The sequence below is a fragment of the Canis lupus genome, chromosome 27 (assembly GCF_011100685.1).
Source record: "Canis lupus familiaris isolate Mischka breed German Shepherd chromosome 27, alternate assembly UU_Cfam_GSD_1.0, whole genome shotgun sequence".
NCBI classification, from domain to species: domain Eukaryota; kingdom Metazoa; phylum Chordata; class Mammalia; order Carnivora; family Canidae; genus Canis; species Canis lupus.
In genome coordinates this window covers 14,357,516-14,376,109 of record NC_049248.1, presented here as the reverse complement: position 1 = coordinate 14,376,109, position 18,594 = coordinate 14,357,516, and the positions used below count along the sequence as shown (strand labels likewise).

Genomic DNA, 18,594 nt, shown 5'->3' with positions numbered 1-18,594 from the left:
GTAGATTACCGTAGATTAATCTATAGTTTACGAACAATCTGGGACTTTCACACGGGCACTGATGATTCGTTCGCTCAGGTCTACAAACGTTCTGTTGTGCCTATAAACTTGGGAACGGCCGTGATGGTAGCAAAGCGCAACAGGCACACTAGCAAATGTTATTCAGGGATCCGTTTTCAGACAGACACTCTCAAGAGACCACACTTGCTTACATCAGGAAAAAAAACAAAGAACAAAAAAAAAACAAAAACTAACAAGTCCAGCCGACTGTCCGCAAAACAGCACCCTGGCCCGAAAAGGCCGGTATCCTGCACAGCCGTAACAAGAGCTTCCGGAAATTAAGTCAAATCTTCTCGGTCGGAGAGGCAAAGTAGTCCTCTCATCAGCCAATCACCTATCCGACCCGCTAGGTTTTTCTTTCTATTGGTCTAAAGAAGTGTCAATTACTGCGGTTCTGCGCCATGGGGGCGGGCCCTTAGCACTGAATCAACCAATACGGTATGATGTGGAGCGGAAGAGACTCTGGTCCTGGGGGTCTTGGTTCGTCTCTATGGTGCCAGGGCCAAGAAACGCTAAGATCCTGGGTCCTTAGGAATAGGAAGTGACGTAAGGATGGCGGAGGGGCGCGAGGTTTCAAGATGGCGGTGGCTGGGTGGCTGACCGGCAGGCTGAGGTGAAGGCCCCTACGAAGTAGAAGAGGCCGAGAATCGTTCCCTCCCCGCTTCTCGCAGTCCCAGGAACCCAGCAGAAGTGTGAGTGTGCAGGGTTGTCTCACTCCGTTTCTCCATCTTTCTTTCCCGTCTGGGCCCCGGGCCCTGCGGCTGCCTCGGGGACACCAGGCCCCTCTGCCCCGTTCTTCCTCTCCGCGGCGTGGGTCTCCCGGGTCGGGGGCCGGGGGATCTTGGAGCCCGGAGCGGTGCGGCTTGTAGCGGTGAAGCAGCAGCTCGCCCGAGTCGGTTAGCGCCGCCTCTTGCCGGCCCGTTGGCGGGTTGCTTTAGCTTTGACGTCTTCATGTTCCTCGAGTCAGGATCGACCGTCTCTATGGTTTTGGCAGTTGCTGGTGCCGCTGTCTCTCTGGGTGGACCTGGGCTCAATCCCGCTTGAACCCCGGCCTCTTCGGTTCAGTATAGGGGTTCCCCCCGCCCCGCCCCGGTTCTGTGGCGCGATTTCCTTATCGTTTCTCTTTTAGACAAAAAGCGGTTTGTGCAGACTAGGGCTGCATTGTCTCCTGTAGAAATTCTTCTAATTCCTACCTGTTTTTTTGTTTCACCTGTGGGAGAGGAGGGTCAGAACGGGAGCCCGAGGGTAACTGAGAGGGGACAGCAAGGAAGATCACAGGCCATCAAAAAAAAAAAAGAAGAGAGGCTGTATTTATATTAATTTCGCTTGTTTCCGCCGACCTTCTCACCTTCTCCCACTTTTTCTGAGAAGGAAACCCTGGACAGGGTCAGTTAGTTGCCACTGGAACAGCTCTGAAGCGTTTCGCAGACATGAAGGCATTTGAGCACTTGCTGAAAGAGGCGTTAACTAATGAACTTTTCTGACAAAATCTTCAAGGAAGAAGGGAGGGTATTATAATTAATTGTGTGGGCTACTGGAAAAATTGACCTCATGATCGTCCCTTTCACACCCTTTAAAAGTCTGCTTTAAAGGGGGTGAATTTGTCAACTTTATTGTTGGAAAAGAGTTAAGTATGAAAAAGTTAAACAATCGGAATAAGAGAAAGAAGTAAAATAGCAGTGTCTTAGGTTAATAAAAATATTGACTTGCAAGATATTTTCCCTGAAACACAGTCATCCCTTTCGGTTACCATAAAAAAAATAGAAGTCAGGAGTCAAGTAGGTGCTAGTAGAATAGTTCATGTCTTGACGTTTTTGGACACTTCTTCGTGTAATACTTTCATTTTTAGTATTTGCACTCTTAGTTACGTTGTTAGCTCTTGCGAGTCAACAATTACATGTGAATTAGAACTAAATCTGAATTAGATTAGATCTCTCTCTCCATGGGGAGAGACAAGGGAGACATTTGTTGTTGAACCCAGATCATTACCCCATTCCCCCTTTTTTTTTTTTTAATTTGTTTATGATAGTCACACAGAGAGATCGAGAGAGGCAGAGACACAGGCAGAGGGAGAAGCAGGCTCCATGCACCGGGAGCCCGACGTGGGATCCGATCCCGGGCCTCCAGGATCGGGCCCTGGGCCAAAGGCAGGCGCTAAACTGCTGCACCACCCAGGGATCCCCCCCATTCCCTTTTTATTCCTCTTTCACCCTACATAAAAACAAGGGGAGGGTGTAGGAAAAGGACTATGGCTTTTCATATTCATGGTTTATCCTATATTGTTAAAGCGGTTTGTGATTTTTTTTTCAATTTCAGAGTTAGTCCATGATCCATTAAAAAAAGTTAACAATCAAAGGAATGTTACCCTTTAGGGCACATAGGTGGCTTAATGGTTGAGCATCTGCCTTTGGCTCAAGGCGTGATCCCCGGGGTCCTGGGATCAAGTCCCTGCATCAGGCTCCCCCAGGGAGCCTGCTTCTCCCTCTGCCTATGTCTCTGTCTCTCTCTCTTTGTGTCTCTCATGAATAAATAAATAAATAAAACCTTTTTTAAAAAAAAAACAAAAGGAATGTTACTTTTCAAGAGATTGGTAGAAAGAAATTTTGTAATATAAGAAGGAAGATATTTTGTAATTATCAGAAGAATAAACTCTGTCTTTGTCTTTGCAGGGCTTTTTGTTTTTTTAATGAGCCCGGTAAACCATATAAGTTGTCAACATGGGACGGAGATCTACATCATCCACCAAGAGTGGAAAATTTATGAACCCCACAGACCAAGCCCGTAAGTGTCCATTGGTGTGGAATGATAAAGAAGAGGAGTGATAAAAATTGCAAGCACTGGAGAATCTATTATGTCTTAATTATAAAATCAGCGTTGCTAGGAGTCAGGTTAGTTTTATAAAGTTATCCAGTGTTGTAGGCGCATGATGAAAGCTTTAAACATGCAAGAAAATTAATACTCATACTTTTAATTTGATTGACTTGCCAAGTATAATTGGCTTGAAACTTTCTTTTTGTATTTGAAATTTTGGACAGACTAGTGTTGAGAAACTTAAAGCAAAAATCTCCTAAGATTTTGGTTGACATAATTAAAGGCTGCTATTGGCATCTAGTGGGTAGAGGCCATAGATGCTGCTAAATACTCTGCAATGCACAGGATAGCCTCCATTAATTATTATTTGTATTAAATTAGAGAAAATGCTAGTGTTCAGGATTTGAAAGTTTTATATTTTCTCTGTCTCTCTCAAGGAAAAGAAGCCCGGAAGAGAGAATTAAAGAAGGTATGATTTCAGAAGCATCCTATTACCCCTAAGTGTGTTAGTGGATTTTAAAACAACATTTACAATTATTTGTCAGAAAAGATACTTTATGCTTCTTATAACAAACAATAAAATTTACTAAGCCAAAATACTGTACTTGGAAACTGAACTGAAATAACTTTACAGATAAGCTCATGATATTCTAATATTGTATATTTGGTTATCTTTCCCACTGAGTTAAATAGATATCTTTGAAAGGATTTTTTATTGCGCTATTAAAGCATACTACTTTGTTAAAAGCTACTGATTTAGTGAGTGAAAATAAATGTGATTCTGAGTAGCTTTGTGGGTTTGTTTTCCTTATTGTGTACCTATTGAGTTTGTGGCAAAGTGTTTTCCCAGAATAAGACAGTATTTACTTTTTAGTGTCATTCTTTAATACCTGAAAGAATACAGATTTTTAATAGTTTTTAATTGAACTTTTCCTATTGCACTGGTTAGCATCAAATCCTGTAAAACTATTCTCTAGTATATATAGTTTTAGAATTTAGCCCAAAAAAAATCTTAATTTAAGTAATTGCTAAAGATCTCACAAAATTAAAAGAACTCTTTGCCTTAGAAAGCACATGTACTAAATAGTGATTATCTTTTTGTCTAAAGTTGAAACGTTTTTTGAGAGCTAAAAATGACATGGCTTTGTTATGGTGGTTGAAACAAGTGACCAGAAATCAAGAAGTTCAACTCATTTTAAATAGATTCTTGATGCAAATTGAAGTAGAAGTTCAGGAAGGTCCAATTTTTTAACACAGTGCTCTTTTTTTTCCTAAGAACAAAAAACAGCGCATGATGGTACGAGCTGCAGTTTTGAAGATGAAGGATCCCAAACAGATTATCCGGGACATGGAGAAATTGGATGAAATGGGTAAGAGTTTATTTTAAAAGGCTAGATTTTAGAGCAGAGGTATAGTCTGATACACAGAGGCAGGCAAACAGGTAAAATGAGTAAAGCAGCACAGATATAAGAAAAACAGAAAAGCATGACGACATTTGACACTTTGGGTTTAGTTTTAGCATCAGAAAAACAATGGAATGATGGGGAGCAGTTGCACACTGGGGATCTCCTCTAGAGTAAGATGGATGCTGTTATTTAGCTTGAACTAGTTGTTGAGAGAAGACTGAAATCTGGAGTTTTTAATTTTTTTAATGTTGGCAACTACCATGTAAATCTAAATGTTAGGCTACCATGAATTTATCAGTTCCCCATTTTTTCCAGTGAGAAGATAAGACACTTGACCCACTAAGTAAGGTGGTAGAAGAAATCGTGAACTACTTAAAATCTAATTTTATAGAATATCATATATATCGTTAGGATATCTCATTTTTTCACATTTTTTTGAATGATTTTACTTAGTTTCTTCACATACATCTTCAGTATCACTACTTTTTGTCATAACTGGAATCACACAAGATAATCCTTGCCTCCAAGTTGCTTCAGAATTCTCTGTGTGATGTTCCCATAGGAAATTTTATTGCAACCTGTCTAATATTTTTAACATTAGAACATGAGATTTTTAATTGTTTTGCATCCTGCTCCTTTTTTTTTTTTTTTTTTTGCATAATGAAATGATCTTGACAAGATTTGTTTTCAAAGGTACTCAGTTTAAGTGGTTTGCCAAAGATCAGATAGTAGGTGAAAAAGGTACAGTGGATCTCAATAATACATTAAATGGGTTGAAAAAAAAAAATCCAGGGGCGCCTGAGTAGCTCAATCGGTTAAGCATCTGCTTTTGGCTCCGGTCATGATCCCAGGGTCCTGGGAGTGGACCCCATAATGAGCTCTCTGCTCAGCAGGGAGCCTGCTTCTCCCTCTGCCTCTGCCTGCTGCTCCCCCAGCTTGTGCCCTCTCCCCCATCAAATAAATAAATAATCTTTAAAAATAAAAAAGTCCAGTTATGTGGGGTTATGGTGTTAGAGGTTCTTTTAATAATGTAATGTAGCTTGTGCATTTAGCCTGGGCTAAATTAAATTTTATTTAATAATTAGTTCTGGATCAGATTGCTTGATCCCAAATCTTTCCCAGTTCAGCTCTAACTGATCCCATTTGTTGCCTCTGGTTTAAATATTACTGTGGGCGGGATCCCTGGGTGGCGCAGCGGTTTGGCGCCTGCCTTTGGCCCAGGGCGCGATCCTGGAGACCTGGGATCGTCCCACGTCGGGCTCCCGGTGCATGGAGCCTGCTTCTCCCTCTGCCTGTGTCTCTGCCTCTCTCTCTCTCTGTGTGACTATCATAAATTTAAAAAAAATAAAATTAAAAAATAAATAAATAAATAAATATTACTGTGGGCAATTGTTATCCCTAGAGTGTCAAGACATTAAATGACCTGTTAAATTCAGATTGATTTATGTGGTTTTAAAAGGAGATAATAGTAGTAATGGAGGTTTATTGAGCTCTTATTTTGCTATGCACCCGTTTTTTCCATATGCTATTTAATCCTTAAAACAACTTTCAGGTAGGTGTATTAACCTATTTTATGGATGAGGAAACTCAGGCACAGAGAGATTGTATACTTTTCTCAAGGTCATGCTATTAGGAAGTAGCAAACTGGGATTAAAACTCAAGCATTCAACACTTTCATTAATCACACCAAGAATAGTGTATGATGTAAGACTATCCTCTTCTGAATAAATCACCTAGGTTAAAAGGATTTAGGGAAGAAGATAATTAAACTTGTTATCTGTTTAAAAAAAAAAAAAAGGAGGGATCCCTGGGTGGCTCAGTGGTTTAGCGCCTGCCTTTGGCCCAGGGTGTGATCCTGGAGACTCAGGATCGAATCCCACGTCGGGCTCTCGGTGCATGGAGCCTGTTTTCTCCCTCTGCCTGTGTCTCTGCCTCTCTCTCTCTCTCTCTCTCTCTCTCTCTCTCTCTCTGTGACTATCATAAATAAAAAATAATAGTAATAAAAAAATAAACGCCAGATGTTTAAAAAAAAAAAAAGGAAAAGGGAGAAGGGAATACTGTTCAGGGCTCAGTGCAAACTAGTTTAGGCAGAAGAAATACATATATTGACTCCCATAATTGGAAAATCCCAGAAGGAAGCCTTCCTAGAAAACACAGGTATGGTTATTGAGACTGTTCATCTGCCTGGTCTACTCTCTTGTTAGCTTCATTCAGCATATTGCTAATGAACTGCTTGGGATGGGAAGTAAGAATATGTGCTTGGAACTGGTGGGAGACAAGGTTACAACTCTAGGTTTATTTTATCCCTCCTGTAAAGGAGCGTCACACTCTCACATTCACAAAGTCTCAGAGAATGATCTGGTTTCAACTTGAATCATGTGCCAGTTGATCTCTGAGTCAGTCACTGGTGAGGAGAACAGAGGGAGGCACGTATAATTGAGCAAGCAAGCTCGGGAGTCTTGTGCTAATAATCCTTTTTGGGGTAAAGGACCTGAAATTAAGCCCCCTGTTGAACACATGGAAAGAGAAAGAATTATATGGTAGTTAGACAATATCAGTCTGTTATAAAAATAATTAAGCTGCAAGCTAAACACCACAGGATATTTTGTGATCACTTAGTCATCAAAGCTTTGTTGTGAGTAGTTGATGTCCACATTTTCCAGATGAAGAAGCTAAACATAAGAGAATTCAAGTGCCTAAGATCTCAGAATTAAGTGACATAATTAATCTGTCTGGCTGAAGCCTCACTATACTATAGCAAGTTGTTAGCATAAATAAAAATTTATTTTTATGTAATTTTTATGTAATAAAAATTTACAGTAATGATGAAAATCAACTAATTAGATGACATTAGACTTAGAAAAGAAAGTAAAATTAATGGCTATCTTAAAGGGGTGGAATTTAAAAAAATACCTATTGCACTTCTTTTTAATAAAATTTAAAATTTTATTAAATAAAATTTAATTTAATAAAATTTAAGATATAAATCCCTGTTAAAAACTTTATCATATAAGGAGATTTTATGGGGCAGCCTGGGTGGCTTAGCGGTTTAGCACCGCCTTCAACCCAGAGCGTGATTCTGGAGACCTGGGATTGAGTCCCACATTGGGCCCTCTGCATAGAGCCTGCTTCTCTTTCTGCCTGTGTCTCTGCCTCTCTCTCTGTGTCTCTCATGAATAAATAAGTATAATCGTAAAGGAGATTTTATTAAGTGATATAGCTAGTTGATCCCTAAATGAAGTGACTCTTTGTTTTGAATCTCAATATCTGCTCTTTTCTTTCAGAGTTTAACCCAGTGCAGCAACCACAGTTAAATGAGAAGGTGCTGAAAGACAAGCGTAAAAAGCTGCGTGAAACCTTTGAACGTATTCTACGACTCTATGAAAAAGAGAATCCAGACATTTACAAAGAATTGAGAAAGCTAGAAGTGGAATATGAACAGAAGAGGGCTCAACTTAGCCAATATTTTGATGCTGTCAAGGTAATCAAGTTTCTCTAGAGAGGTAAACTAAAATGTTATATTTAGATTTGCTTTTAAAATTGTTAATGGGAGAATTGGTCACGATGAACTTCTTCCTCTTGGCAATTTCCTATCAAATAAACTTCATCATGGCAATTTCTTGTCAAACTATCTCATGAACCAACCAATCTTAGTGATGTATATTTATACAAGAGAAATTAATCCATCTGCCAGTATAGTAATAGCCAAAAACTGGAAATAGCCCAGATGTCCATTAATAGGAAAATGAATAAACAACCTAGAATATTTGTAAAATTGAATGTACTCAGCAATATAAAGAAATGCTCTGATACTCAAAACAACAGGAATTAAGAAAAAAATTTAATGGATAAATCTCAAAGCATGTTGAATTTCTATCATAGTTAGGATTCCATTTGTATGAAATTGTAGGACCAGCAGAATTAATCTATGAATGAAAGTGTTTGTTAACAGTGGTTGCTTTGGGATAGTGTTAGGGATGATTGAGAAGAAATGTGAACTAGATGCATTTGTCAAAACTCAGAATTTAATTTCACTGGGAATTTTGTCTCAAAAATGTAAAAAAACCAAATGGTATAATTTTTGCAAAGCAGGTAGTATAGGTCCCCTTTTACAGATAAGGAAACCAAGGAACTTGCTTAGTCATATAGCTAGTATGTGGCAGAAATCCAACAAAGACTAATTTTAGAAATCCAAGCTCTACCATTGGATATATAGTATTTATAAGTTAATTGATAAGTCTTATTTATCATACAGAATATTTAAAAGGATGGCTTTGGTGCTAGATACTTTTAACAGTTAACCATAACCCAAAAGGATAAGTTAATAGTAAGGGAGAAAAGCAGCTGAGTTTTGTTTCTTTTAAAGGTGATAGAGATTCTTTCCATTCATCAACAGACTTTGGAAATGTTGACAAATACTGATATTCTTGTTTTTCCTGATACTTAATGTTAGGTAGAAAGCAAATCCAGGTTATGAAACCGCAGATACTGAATTTTAACTGTTGAGTTTGTGGGTTGCTCTTATACTATTGAAAGATTTTTCTCTGTTTCAGAATGCTCAGCATGTGGAAGTGGAGAGTATTCCCTTGCCAGATATGCCACATGCTCCTTCCAACATCTTGATCCAGGACATTCCACTTCCTGGTGCCCAGCCACCCTCCATCCTTAAAAAGACCTCAGCCTATGGGTGAGGAAGCAGTAGCATAATTAAATAATATTTATTAAAAGTACCTTTTGACTGTCCACTGCCAAAATTATTGCAGTGGGAATTAAAAGGCAATGGGAATGTAAGCAGTGCCTTACTTGATTAAATGTGAGGTAAGAAATCCCTTGAACATATTTTAGAAGAAGAAATAAATATTGCTAATGTTATTACTGTAAAATTTTCTTTACAGACCTCCGACACGGGCAGTTTCTATACTTCCTCTTCTTGGACATGGTGTGCCACGTTTGCCCCCTGGTAGAAAACCTCCTGGTCCTCCCCCTGGTCCACCACCTCCTCAAGTCTTGCAAATGTATGGCCGTAAAGTGGGCTTTGCCCTAGATCTTCCCCCTCGCAGGCGGGATGAAGACATGTTATATAGCCCAGAACTTGGTAAGGAGTGACTGTTCCTTTTGCTCTTGCAGCTTTTCCACTGTCATTTTTTTATGTTGGTCCTGTTTAACATCTTGTTCACCATCCTCAGAACTTAGGAGATAAATCATGATTACATATACTTACTAACAGATGGATAAATCATAGAATTTACCCAAGAAAAACCAACACACATTAGGAAGTACAGAAATATTTATTGTGTTTTAAATTAGGCTTTTTTTTTTGAGATTCCTTAAGCCTTGGATACCTGTTTCCTTTTCAGTTTTATTGCTATCACACCAGAGCATAATTGTATATAGTCATTGATGTGTGTGTGTGTGTGTGTGTGTGTGTGTATACCAGTTTCTAAGTAGAATTTGTTTTCAAATTTAAACTTTTTAAATATTTTACATTATCAAAAAGATTTTAAAACTATTACCAAACGGAAATATTGTCAGATTATATGAAGAACTATTACATACAGAGTCATTTTAAATAATGAAGCTATTCTGAGTTAGCAGTTTTCTGTGTTTTGGTATACCATGAAGTGGAGGATCCAGTCATCTTGTTTCCTGCTCCCTTCTCCCTTTTCAGCTCAACGGGGTCATGATGATGATGTTTCCAGCACCAGTGAAGATGACGGATATCCTGAGGACATGGATCAAGATAAGCATGATGACAGTACTGATGACAGTGACACTGACAGGTCAGATGGAGAAAGTGAAGGGGATGAATTTGTGCACCGTGATGATAACGAGAGAGACAACAATGAAGAAAAGAAGTCAGGTATGTGCAAATGAAAGTTCATGGTATTGATAGTAGCAGACAAGATGAAGGTCCTGATTTATTAGTGTATCTGTGAAAGTAATTGTGAGCACCTTGAAAAGAAGGGTCATAGTTTTATTCATCTTTATATCAAAAAACTCAAAAGTTCTTGATACATAGTCCTCAGTGGACATTTGTGAGGGGAAAAAAGTTAAGCAGAGTATGTGATAAAGAAGTCTATGTAATAAAGTTCACTTTGAGAGAAAAAGAGCTATTCAACAGCATACAGATGGGCTCTTGTGGGTCTGTATAGGAACAAAAGAATAACCACGTAACTATGTTGATTGAGAAAGCCATATCCATATCATTGGGGTTTTTTTGGTAAGTCTGCTTAAATATTTTTTTAAGGTTTTATTTATTTATTCATGAGAGACAGAGAGAGAGAGAGAGGCAGAGACACAGGCAGAGAGATAAGCAGGCTCCATGCAGGGAACCCAATGTGGGACTTGATCCTGGGACTCCAGGATCACACCCTGGGCTAAAGGCAGGTGCTAAATCGCTGAGCCATCCAGGGATTCCCCCTACTTAAATGTTTTTATCTGGAGCCATTTAAATTTCTATGTTCATTTCGTCTCACATCAACCAGACCATAATTATAATTCTGGTACACCTGCAAGTAGACTCATGATTTAATGGAAGTACCCATAATATATGATATATGTCCATTTGATTATTATAAATCAAACTGAGTTATGTGTACTTTTAAAAAGTAGTTAAGGCATTCATCAAGATAAGTTTAAGCATCATGATAGATACTGAGCAATACAAAATGTATAATCTGCCACACCTCTGCAGTCTTTGAGTTTCTTTTAAAATTATTTTTGTCAGAGGACCTGCATGGCTCAGTGGGTTAAGCATCTGACTCTTGATTTCAGCTCAAGTCATGATCTCAGGATTGTGGGATCAAGGCCAGCCGCCTGTTCACACATGCAAGTGCTCACATGTGCTTGCTCTCTCTCTAAAATAAATAAGATCTTTTAAAAATAAAGCAAAATTGTTTTTTGTAGTCTACAACAGCATATTTATGTATTTGTAATACTACTGATGTTTGTATTTGAAGTGATGACAAGTCTTTGCTTTGATATTTCATAAGAATCGTGGTTGCAAACCAAAAAGCTGTCTTAAAGGGGTGGATGGAGCTCATAACAAAAATTATAGACGACTTATATAGGAGCTAGTACTAGAAAGTACAGAGTTCTTAGAGCCACAGCAGCTTCATTTTTCTCTGGCATCGTGTGATCCTTTGCCTCATTTTTCTTTTTTTCTGCCAACTTGTTTTACTTCTACATACTTATCAATGGATGTGTGCTGAAAGTGGCTATCCTGTGATTTGACATTCAACTAAAATTTGAGTTTTTACTATATGTAAGGAATTTTCCTAGACCAACAATACAAAATAGATAAAACTAAAGCCCTGCCCACGTGGAACTTTGTAAATGTTTACCAACTAAGACTGCTCCTAATTTCGTACCATTTAGCATGATGTTTAATTTAATAGTGTCTAGTGGATAGCCTGATTTGTCAGGTTAAAAAGGTGCTTTCTATTCCAAGTTTGCTAATAATTTTTATTATAAATATTTTATAAGCATCTGTTGAGATGTTATGGATTTTAAGTTGTGTACTGTAATGAATTCTATTCATGGCTTTTCTAATGTTCAACCTTATTTTGCATTTCTGGGGCCAACCCTATATGTTTATGATGTGTTTCTTTTAAAGCACTGTTGGATTCAATGTGGTTAGAAAATTGGCCCTTGAACAACATGGGGGTTAGGAACACTGACCCTCTGCACAATCAAAAATCTGTGTATAACTTTGAGTCCCCCACAGTTTAGCCTACTAATAGCTATTGTTGACCAGATTTTTTACTGATAACATGAATAATCAATTAACACGTTTTGTTGTTGCATGTATTATATACTACATTCTTGCAATAAAGTAAGGTAGAGAATTTTTAAGGAAAATACACTCTCAGTACTGTACTGTATCACAAAAAAATCCACTGTGCAAGTACCCACTCAGTTCAAACCTGTGTTCAGTGGTCAATTGTATTTTACAATTGGTTAGTTTTGGTATCAAGGTTGTGCTAGCTTCATATGTTCTGGATTGCATTCCATCTTTTCTGTTCCCTTTTATAGGAAATTTCTGTAATTTAATGTTTGGCTGAACTTCTTTATAAAATTATTTGGGCCAGGTTAAAAATAGATTTTTAACTACCATTTCAATTTTATGTGTTGTAGTCTTAACACTTCTGTGGCCAATTTTTAGAATTTTTTTTTTTTTTTTAAAGACATGTCTATTATCTGGGTGTTCAGTTTTACTGGCATAAAGATGTTAATGGTATTCTTTAAGTTTTTGAAATTTATAGATTTTAAATCACAATAACATGTTTACCACCAGTTGGCACTTCTTATACTTTCTTTATATGGCTGTTTTCTATACTTAACTTCTGCCAAATAGTGAGCAGCATCCTATCTAGTGCTTTATCACATTATATAGGAAATATTTGCTGAGTTTTGTTGTTCTAATCCACCCTATTCTCTCCCTCTACCCCTTAGGTCTGAGTGTAAGATTTGCAGATATGCCTGGAAAATCAAGGAAGAAAAAGAAGAACATGAAGGAGCTGACTCCTCTTCAAGCCATGATGCTTCGAATGGCAGGTAAGACAGGGAAAGAAGAGTGAAATCACCTTTTGAGTATTTCCTCCTGCCACTTCCTTTACATACATTTTCCTATTTAGTGTCTCAACAACTCTGAAGTAAGTAATAAATCCTTGTTTTTAAAAGTTAAGGTTTGGAGACATTTGGAGACTAAGCTGCCCAAAGTTACCCAGCTAGTAAGTGGTTAAACTGGCATTTAAATCCAGGTCTGTCTTGTTCTAAAGCCCAGGCTTGTTTCACTGCTCCAGTAGCATAGATGAGTAGAATACTATCTTGATTCCTTCACATCTAGTTTATTAAAGAAGGGTAGTTACTTGTTAATTTTTAAAAAGCACTTAATTGAGCATGTGTCTGCAGGCATTGCTATTTTGCAGGCTGTAAAAAATGAATCAACTCCATTTCACCTGGTTTAAAATTTCTTCTAGGTCAGGAAATCCCTGAGGAAGGACGAGAAGTAGAAGAATTTTCAGAGGATGATGACGAAGATGATTCTGATGATTCTGAAGCAGAAAAGCAATCACAGAAACAGCATAAAGAGGAATCTCTTTCTGACGGCACATCTACTACTTCTTCACAGCAGCAAGCTCCCCCACAGTCTGTTCCTCCTTCTCAGATACAAGCACCTCCTATGCCAGGACCACCTCCTCTTGGACCACCACCTGCTCCACCTTTACGGCCACCTGGACCACCTACTGGCCTTCCTCCTGGACCACCTCCAGGTAAGTAAACACTGATATATTGTGAATAATTAACTAAGTCTACCTGTGATTAGAGTGACGAAGTCATTCCGAAAATATCTATTAGTAGTGATGTTTTGTTTTTCCTAGTATAAGTCGCTAGGAGATAAAGGATAGTACAATTTACTTATTCCTATACCACTGTTCACAGTTCATAGTACTTCTGACAGCCCTCTTTTCCTCCAAAGCTCTTCTCTTTGCAGGGTTCTGTAGCTCTGAGGTTAGCAGGCAGAAACAGGAGTATTGAACCTGGGGGTTTCTTTAGTACTGTTATTTTTAATGACAAGTTGACCCAATTCAAAATTGATAGCTAATGAGATTAGGATGCAGTAAATACTATCAGGCATCCTTCCTTGGTTGGGAATTGTTGGAAGTCAGTCTTTAGAGACAAAAGGGATCAGTATTAATATAATCTTTGGCATATAAGAATGAGAAGTTTGTTTTGAAGTTTGAACTTGGCAATTTATGATTTTATAATCCTTCATCCTACAGTTGGCCAGTTAGGTTTTCTTCTTTCTTCGCTTGAGTTCATCCCTTTTTGATTGGTGTTGCAAAGCACATTACCTCTCCTGTGTCATCTTCTGTCATCCTTGCCTACATATCTTCCTGTGTTTCAGGGGGAATGCTTAAAGCATTCTGCTTTATAATCCATTTTCAGCTTATTTTGAACCCACTTAAAAATCTTTTCCTCTTTGTTCAGTTTCTAGCCCAGCAGAGCTGTGCTTAAAAAAAGCTGTATTTTTTATCAGTACTGGGAAATAAAGAGAAATGATCCATAACAAGTTTAGCACTCTATCTCTGGTGCTCAGATATTTGTTGAGTGAATTCTTTTTCCACCTGTGTTTTGATCAGTTTTTGAAGTTACCTGATTTCAAGTTAAAATGCTAAGTCAGACCACATTCGAGTTATCTTTATACCAGTTACGACTTGGTATGTATTTCTCTTACATTAGTTTGTCATTTTTCTCTTTTCAGGAGCTCCTCCATTCCTGAGGCCCCCTGGAATGCCAGGACTCCGGGGGCCTTTACCCCGACTTTTGCCTCCAGGCCCACCACCAGGCCGACCCCCTGGCCCTCCCCCGGGTCCACCTCCAGGTCTGCCTCCTGGCCCTCCTCCTCGGGGACCCCCACCAAGGCTACCTCCCCCTGCACCTCCAGGTGAAGCTTTTAATTTCTACTACAAAAATTTAACTATTATATATTTCATTTGCTCTAAGACATATTTTCACATACCAATATCCTGAAGTCAAAGGGTATCCTAAAATGATGTTTTTTAACAGCTTTTGGCCTGGGTTGAAGTTGAGTTCTTCCACAGAGTATTTGCACTGGATTCTCCATTTGAGTAGTGTGTTTTGTGGGGGTGGGGGACAATTATAAAGTCATTCCATGTATTTCCATATATTTCTTAAGTATATGTACCAACTTAAAGTTTGAAATTACAAGGCACATTTCCATGTGCTTTTATCATAGTGTACCAGTGTATTTCTGGTTTATTACACTGTCCCAGTCTAATGTGAAGGCCTCCTTTGAAGCTCCCCAGCTTGGACTCTCCATGGTATCTGGAATAATTATGAGTCTATATAAGCAATAGTATCTTAGATTCCACGAAATTTGGCATTTTTATTCAGTCTTAAAAGTGGCATTTGAAGAAAATCAAATCTGCAATTTTGGGTAAATGACAGTGGTGGTGTCTGAACCATCAAAGGACTTGAATTCTTTTCCATTGATGGTAACATACCATGATTAGTTACATTCATGTCCTTTGATGTTTAAAATTTCATTTCCTGGCCATTGGGTTACCTTTTTCAGCGGAGGAATGGTGTGGAAATCAGTAAATAATGCATGAGAATGTAACTCCCAACCTTGGCCTTGATAACATGTCTAGTATACAGCTAGAGTAGAGTCTTGGGCTTTCAGAGTTGAAATCATACTTGAAACCAGTTAGTGTTGTCGACTTTGTATTGTAAGACAGTGCATTACTCAGGAAGAAAACCTAAGTACAGGGGTATAGACTGAAAGTGAATACTATTTCACAGTAAAATATTCCTTACTATCACAATCTATTCCTGAGCATCATAGTTTCAGCTTGTTTTCTGTAAATTGCCCATGTTTAAAAAATTGTCAGCCTCTGTTTCTCATGGTGTTCACCTGCCTGTTTTCTCCTTCATTTAGGCATCCCTCCACCTCGTCCTGGCATGATGCGCCCACCTTTGGTGCCTCCACTTGGACCTGCCCCACCTGGGCTTTTCCCACCAGCTCCCTTGCCCAACCCGGGGGTTTTAAGTGCTCCACCCAACTTGATTCAGCGACCCAAGGCGGATGATACAAGCGCAGCCACCATTGAGAAGAAAGCCACAGCAACCATCAGTGCCAAGCCACAGATCACTAATCCCAAGGCAGAGATTACTCGATTCGTGCCCACGGCATTAAGGGTACGTCGGGAGAATAAAGGGGCTGCTGCTGCTCCCCAAAGAAAGTCAGAGGATGATTCTGCTGTGCCTCTTGCCAAAGCAGCTCCCAAATCTGGTCCATCTGTTCCTGTCTCCGTTCAGACCAAGGATGATGTTTATGAAGCTTTCATGAAAGAGATGGAAGGGCTACTGTGACAGCTCTTAATGCCAGAGCGTTTCTGTTCATACCAGAGGTTGGTGGGGAAAGAGGCTCTTACTAAACTTAGTGAAAGAGCGACTTTCACTGTCAGGGTATTTTTAAATTTCAGTTCAAGGAATATCCTAAAGTTTAGCCTTGTTCAGAATTTATTGCATATAAGAGAGGATTATTTCATTCAGAATAAATTGGTTATTGAAGCAGTGCTGCTAACATCCATTCCCTTTCATACCACCGTTTTCATCCGGTTTGTTCCCCTTCTCCAGTTTTTTGGAAACTTGTGATCGAGGGGATCTTGTTACTTATTTGTTTTGATTCTCTTCTTGTGTGCAGTGGGCACTGGAGTAGAGATTTCTGGAAAAAAAAAAAAAAAAAACAGTTTATTTTACCCCATCTTGCCTTTTGTGTTTGAGTTATTTTAATATTTTCTTGTAAATATTTTGTAATATTTTAGTGAAATGGATCGCAATGTCATTTCCTAATACAAAGCAAGATATGTGGGAAGAAAATGTACAATTCTTTGATTAAAATTATTTCCCACTGACCTAAACTTTGAGTGTTTCGTGGAATAAATAAATAAATGTTCTACACCAAGATATCCTCTGTGTTAGTGATGATATATAAATATGGTATCTGTGTTAGGGGCAGAAAAGAAGCAAGGATTTAAAATCTGTTTTAGGGAACTGCCATTGCTGGTACAGAATAAGAATCTTATTGAAAATATTGTTAAAACTAAGTTTTAAATTTTAAGGATAAAGAAAAGAATTATTTTCCTTCGGGATTATACTGGCTTTGGAGAAATTGAAAGGTTATTTATTGTATAGAACATGAATCTTCTCAAGGATTATTTACTTTTCCAGAGCTTTGTGAGCTTAGTGATGGGAAAAGCTTCTTTTAAACCGTGTCTAAATTATTAGATAGCTAGAGAAGGTGACTACTATTATTTTATTGAATTTGTCAGTTTTATGAGCTTTTATTATTAAAAGACAAAATGAAGAATGCTCAATATTGTTAATTTACATTGATATCATTTTCTTTAAAAAGTGCTTTAATAGCTAGTTCAGCTAGCCAGTAATCCTAATAATTTTCACAGATATTTTTTCCATCTTATAGATGAGAGTATTGAAGCTAAAGGAGTTGTGTGAATTAGCCAGTGGCCCAAAGTATGAATATTTTATGAACAAAGATACACATGCACAGTGAGACAATGTGTGCATTGAGTTTAGACTAGACATACCTATTCTTACTTTGTATCTTAAATACCTGTCACATGATCCCATGTCATCAAAAATTGGTGGTATCCTAAAAAAAATAGTACAATAATATGATAAGGCTTTTATTTTCTTGCAAGTGATTCCTTGATGGATTTTTAGATTTCTCTTCTGAGATCCTTTGTGTATGAAACTTTTCTTGGAAATTACTCTTTCAGATTAAAGCAAGTCTTGTCAAACCAGTCTATAGGTCATTTTGGATTTTTTCTTTTTTTAAGAATTTATTTGAGACCCTGAAAGCACAAGCAGGGGTAGTGGCAGAGGGAGAGGGGGAAGCAGGCTCCTTTGTGAGCATGGAGCCCGATTTGGGGCTTGATCCCAGGGCGAAGGCAGATGCTTAACCTAGTGAGCCACCCAGGTGCCCTGGGCTTTTTTTTTTTTTTTTTTTTTTTCAGTATAGTCATTTAGTATAACCAGTAAGTGAATTGAATATTTGATCATTTAGATGCTAGGAATGGAACACCATTCTATCATCATTAAGTCAATATTATACTTTAAATGTAAACAATTATTTGGTATTTGGTCTGTAATATTTTTTAGTGTTCTTGCTTGAAGTTTATATTTTTTCTGAGATTTCTGTTTTCACATTTATTAGGCTGTTCAGTTTATCATAAAGTCATTTCCTAGTATCGCTAGTTTTATTTTCTGAAATGTCAGCTGTAAAATCTGGCACATTTGTATGTTACCTCTATTTGCAGGAAAGGGTAACCCGTTCAAAATTTGGATAGGTTCTGAGTCGGCATTTGTCATGATCATAATTCACATGTGATTTCAAAAAAATGCTTGGATCAATGTTAAGCTTGGTAAAAATCTTTAATCAGATAATATGGATAAATACTGTTTCCTTCTCAGTGTCATTTTATTATACAATAATTGCCCCTTAAAGTCGTTTTCACAACAGTCTGCCAAGGCATGGAATCAGCATAAAGCCTTAGATGACATCCAAAGGTCAGTTTAGTTTCGATTCTAATTTTTTTGCACATTCCAATTTGTGCCCCTTATAAAACATTGCTTTGTTTATACAGATTCGGGAGGTATTTTTTAATATTTTCTTAAACTCTTTTTTACTTCAAGTAATTCTTAAGGCCACAAGATGCCACAATCACCACCCCATATGGAACTGCACACTCATGTTTTGTCTTCAATT

The 18,594-nt window shown here is 38.0% G+C and overlaps 2 protein-coding genes across 14 annotated transcripts in view; one reads left to right on the top strand and one right to left on the bottom strand.

The window, feature by feature from the left end:
- C27H12orf60 (chromosome 27 C12orf60 homolog) overlaps positions 1 to 1,056 on the bottom strand; it is a 31,281-nt gene extending 30,225 nt beyond the window's left edge. For 2 of the 13 annotated variants that reach the window (XR_005379896.1, XR_005379897.1), the window contains exon 1: positions 10 to 1,054. The gene's annotated coding sequence lies outside the window, so the exon portion shown is untranslated. Of the gene's footprint in view, positions 1 to 9 lie in introns of all 13 variants that reach the window. The other 11 variants (XR_005379899.1, XR_005379900.1, XR_005379898.1 and 8 more) reach the window with 11 other exon arrangements.
- WBP11 (WW domain binding protein 11) lies at positions 592 to 17,629 on the top strand. The gene is made up of 12 exons (XM_038576873.1): positions 592 to 752; positions 2,730 to 2,841; positions 3,309 to 3,340; positions 4,148 to 4,241; positions 7,562 to 7,758; positions 8,831 to 8,964; positions 9,173 to 9,372; positions 9,946 to 10,137; positions 12,732 to 12,833; positions 13,259 to 13,552; positions 14,545 to 14,727; positions 15,742 to 17,629. The coding sequence occupies exons 2-12, from the start codon at positions 2,778 to 2,780 to the stop codon at positions 16,173 to 16,175; spliced, it is 1,926 nt and encodes a 641-aa protein (XP_038432801.1). The 5' UTR covers positions 592 to 752; positions 2,730 to 2,777; the 3' UTR covers positions 16,176 to 17,629.
- Positions 17,630 to 18,594: the final 965 nt, after the last annotated feature.

Coding starts and splice junctions, on each gene's coding strand:
- WBP11 (XM_038576873.1), top strand. CDS start 2,778: ATGGGACGGAGATCTACATCATCCACCAAGAGTGGAAAATTTATGAAC. Junction 9,373..9,945: donor GTTATATAGCCCAGAACTTG/GTAAGGAGTGAC, acceptor CTCCCTTTTCAG/CTCAACGGGGTCATGATGAT. Junction 14,728..15,741: donor ACCTCCCCCTGCACCTCCAG/GTGAAGCTTTTA, acceptor TCCTTCATTTAG/GCATCCCTCCACCTCGTCCT.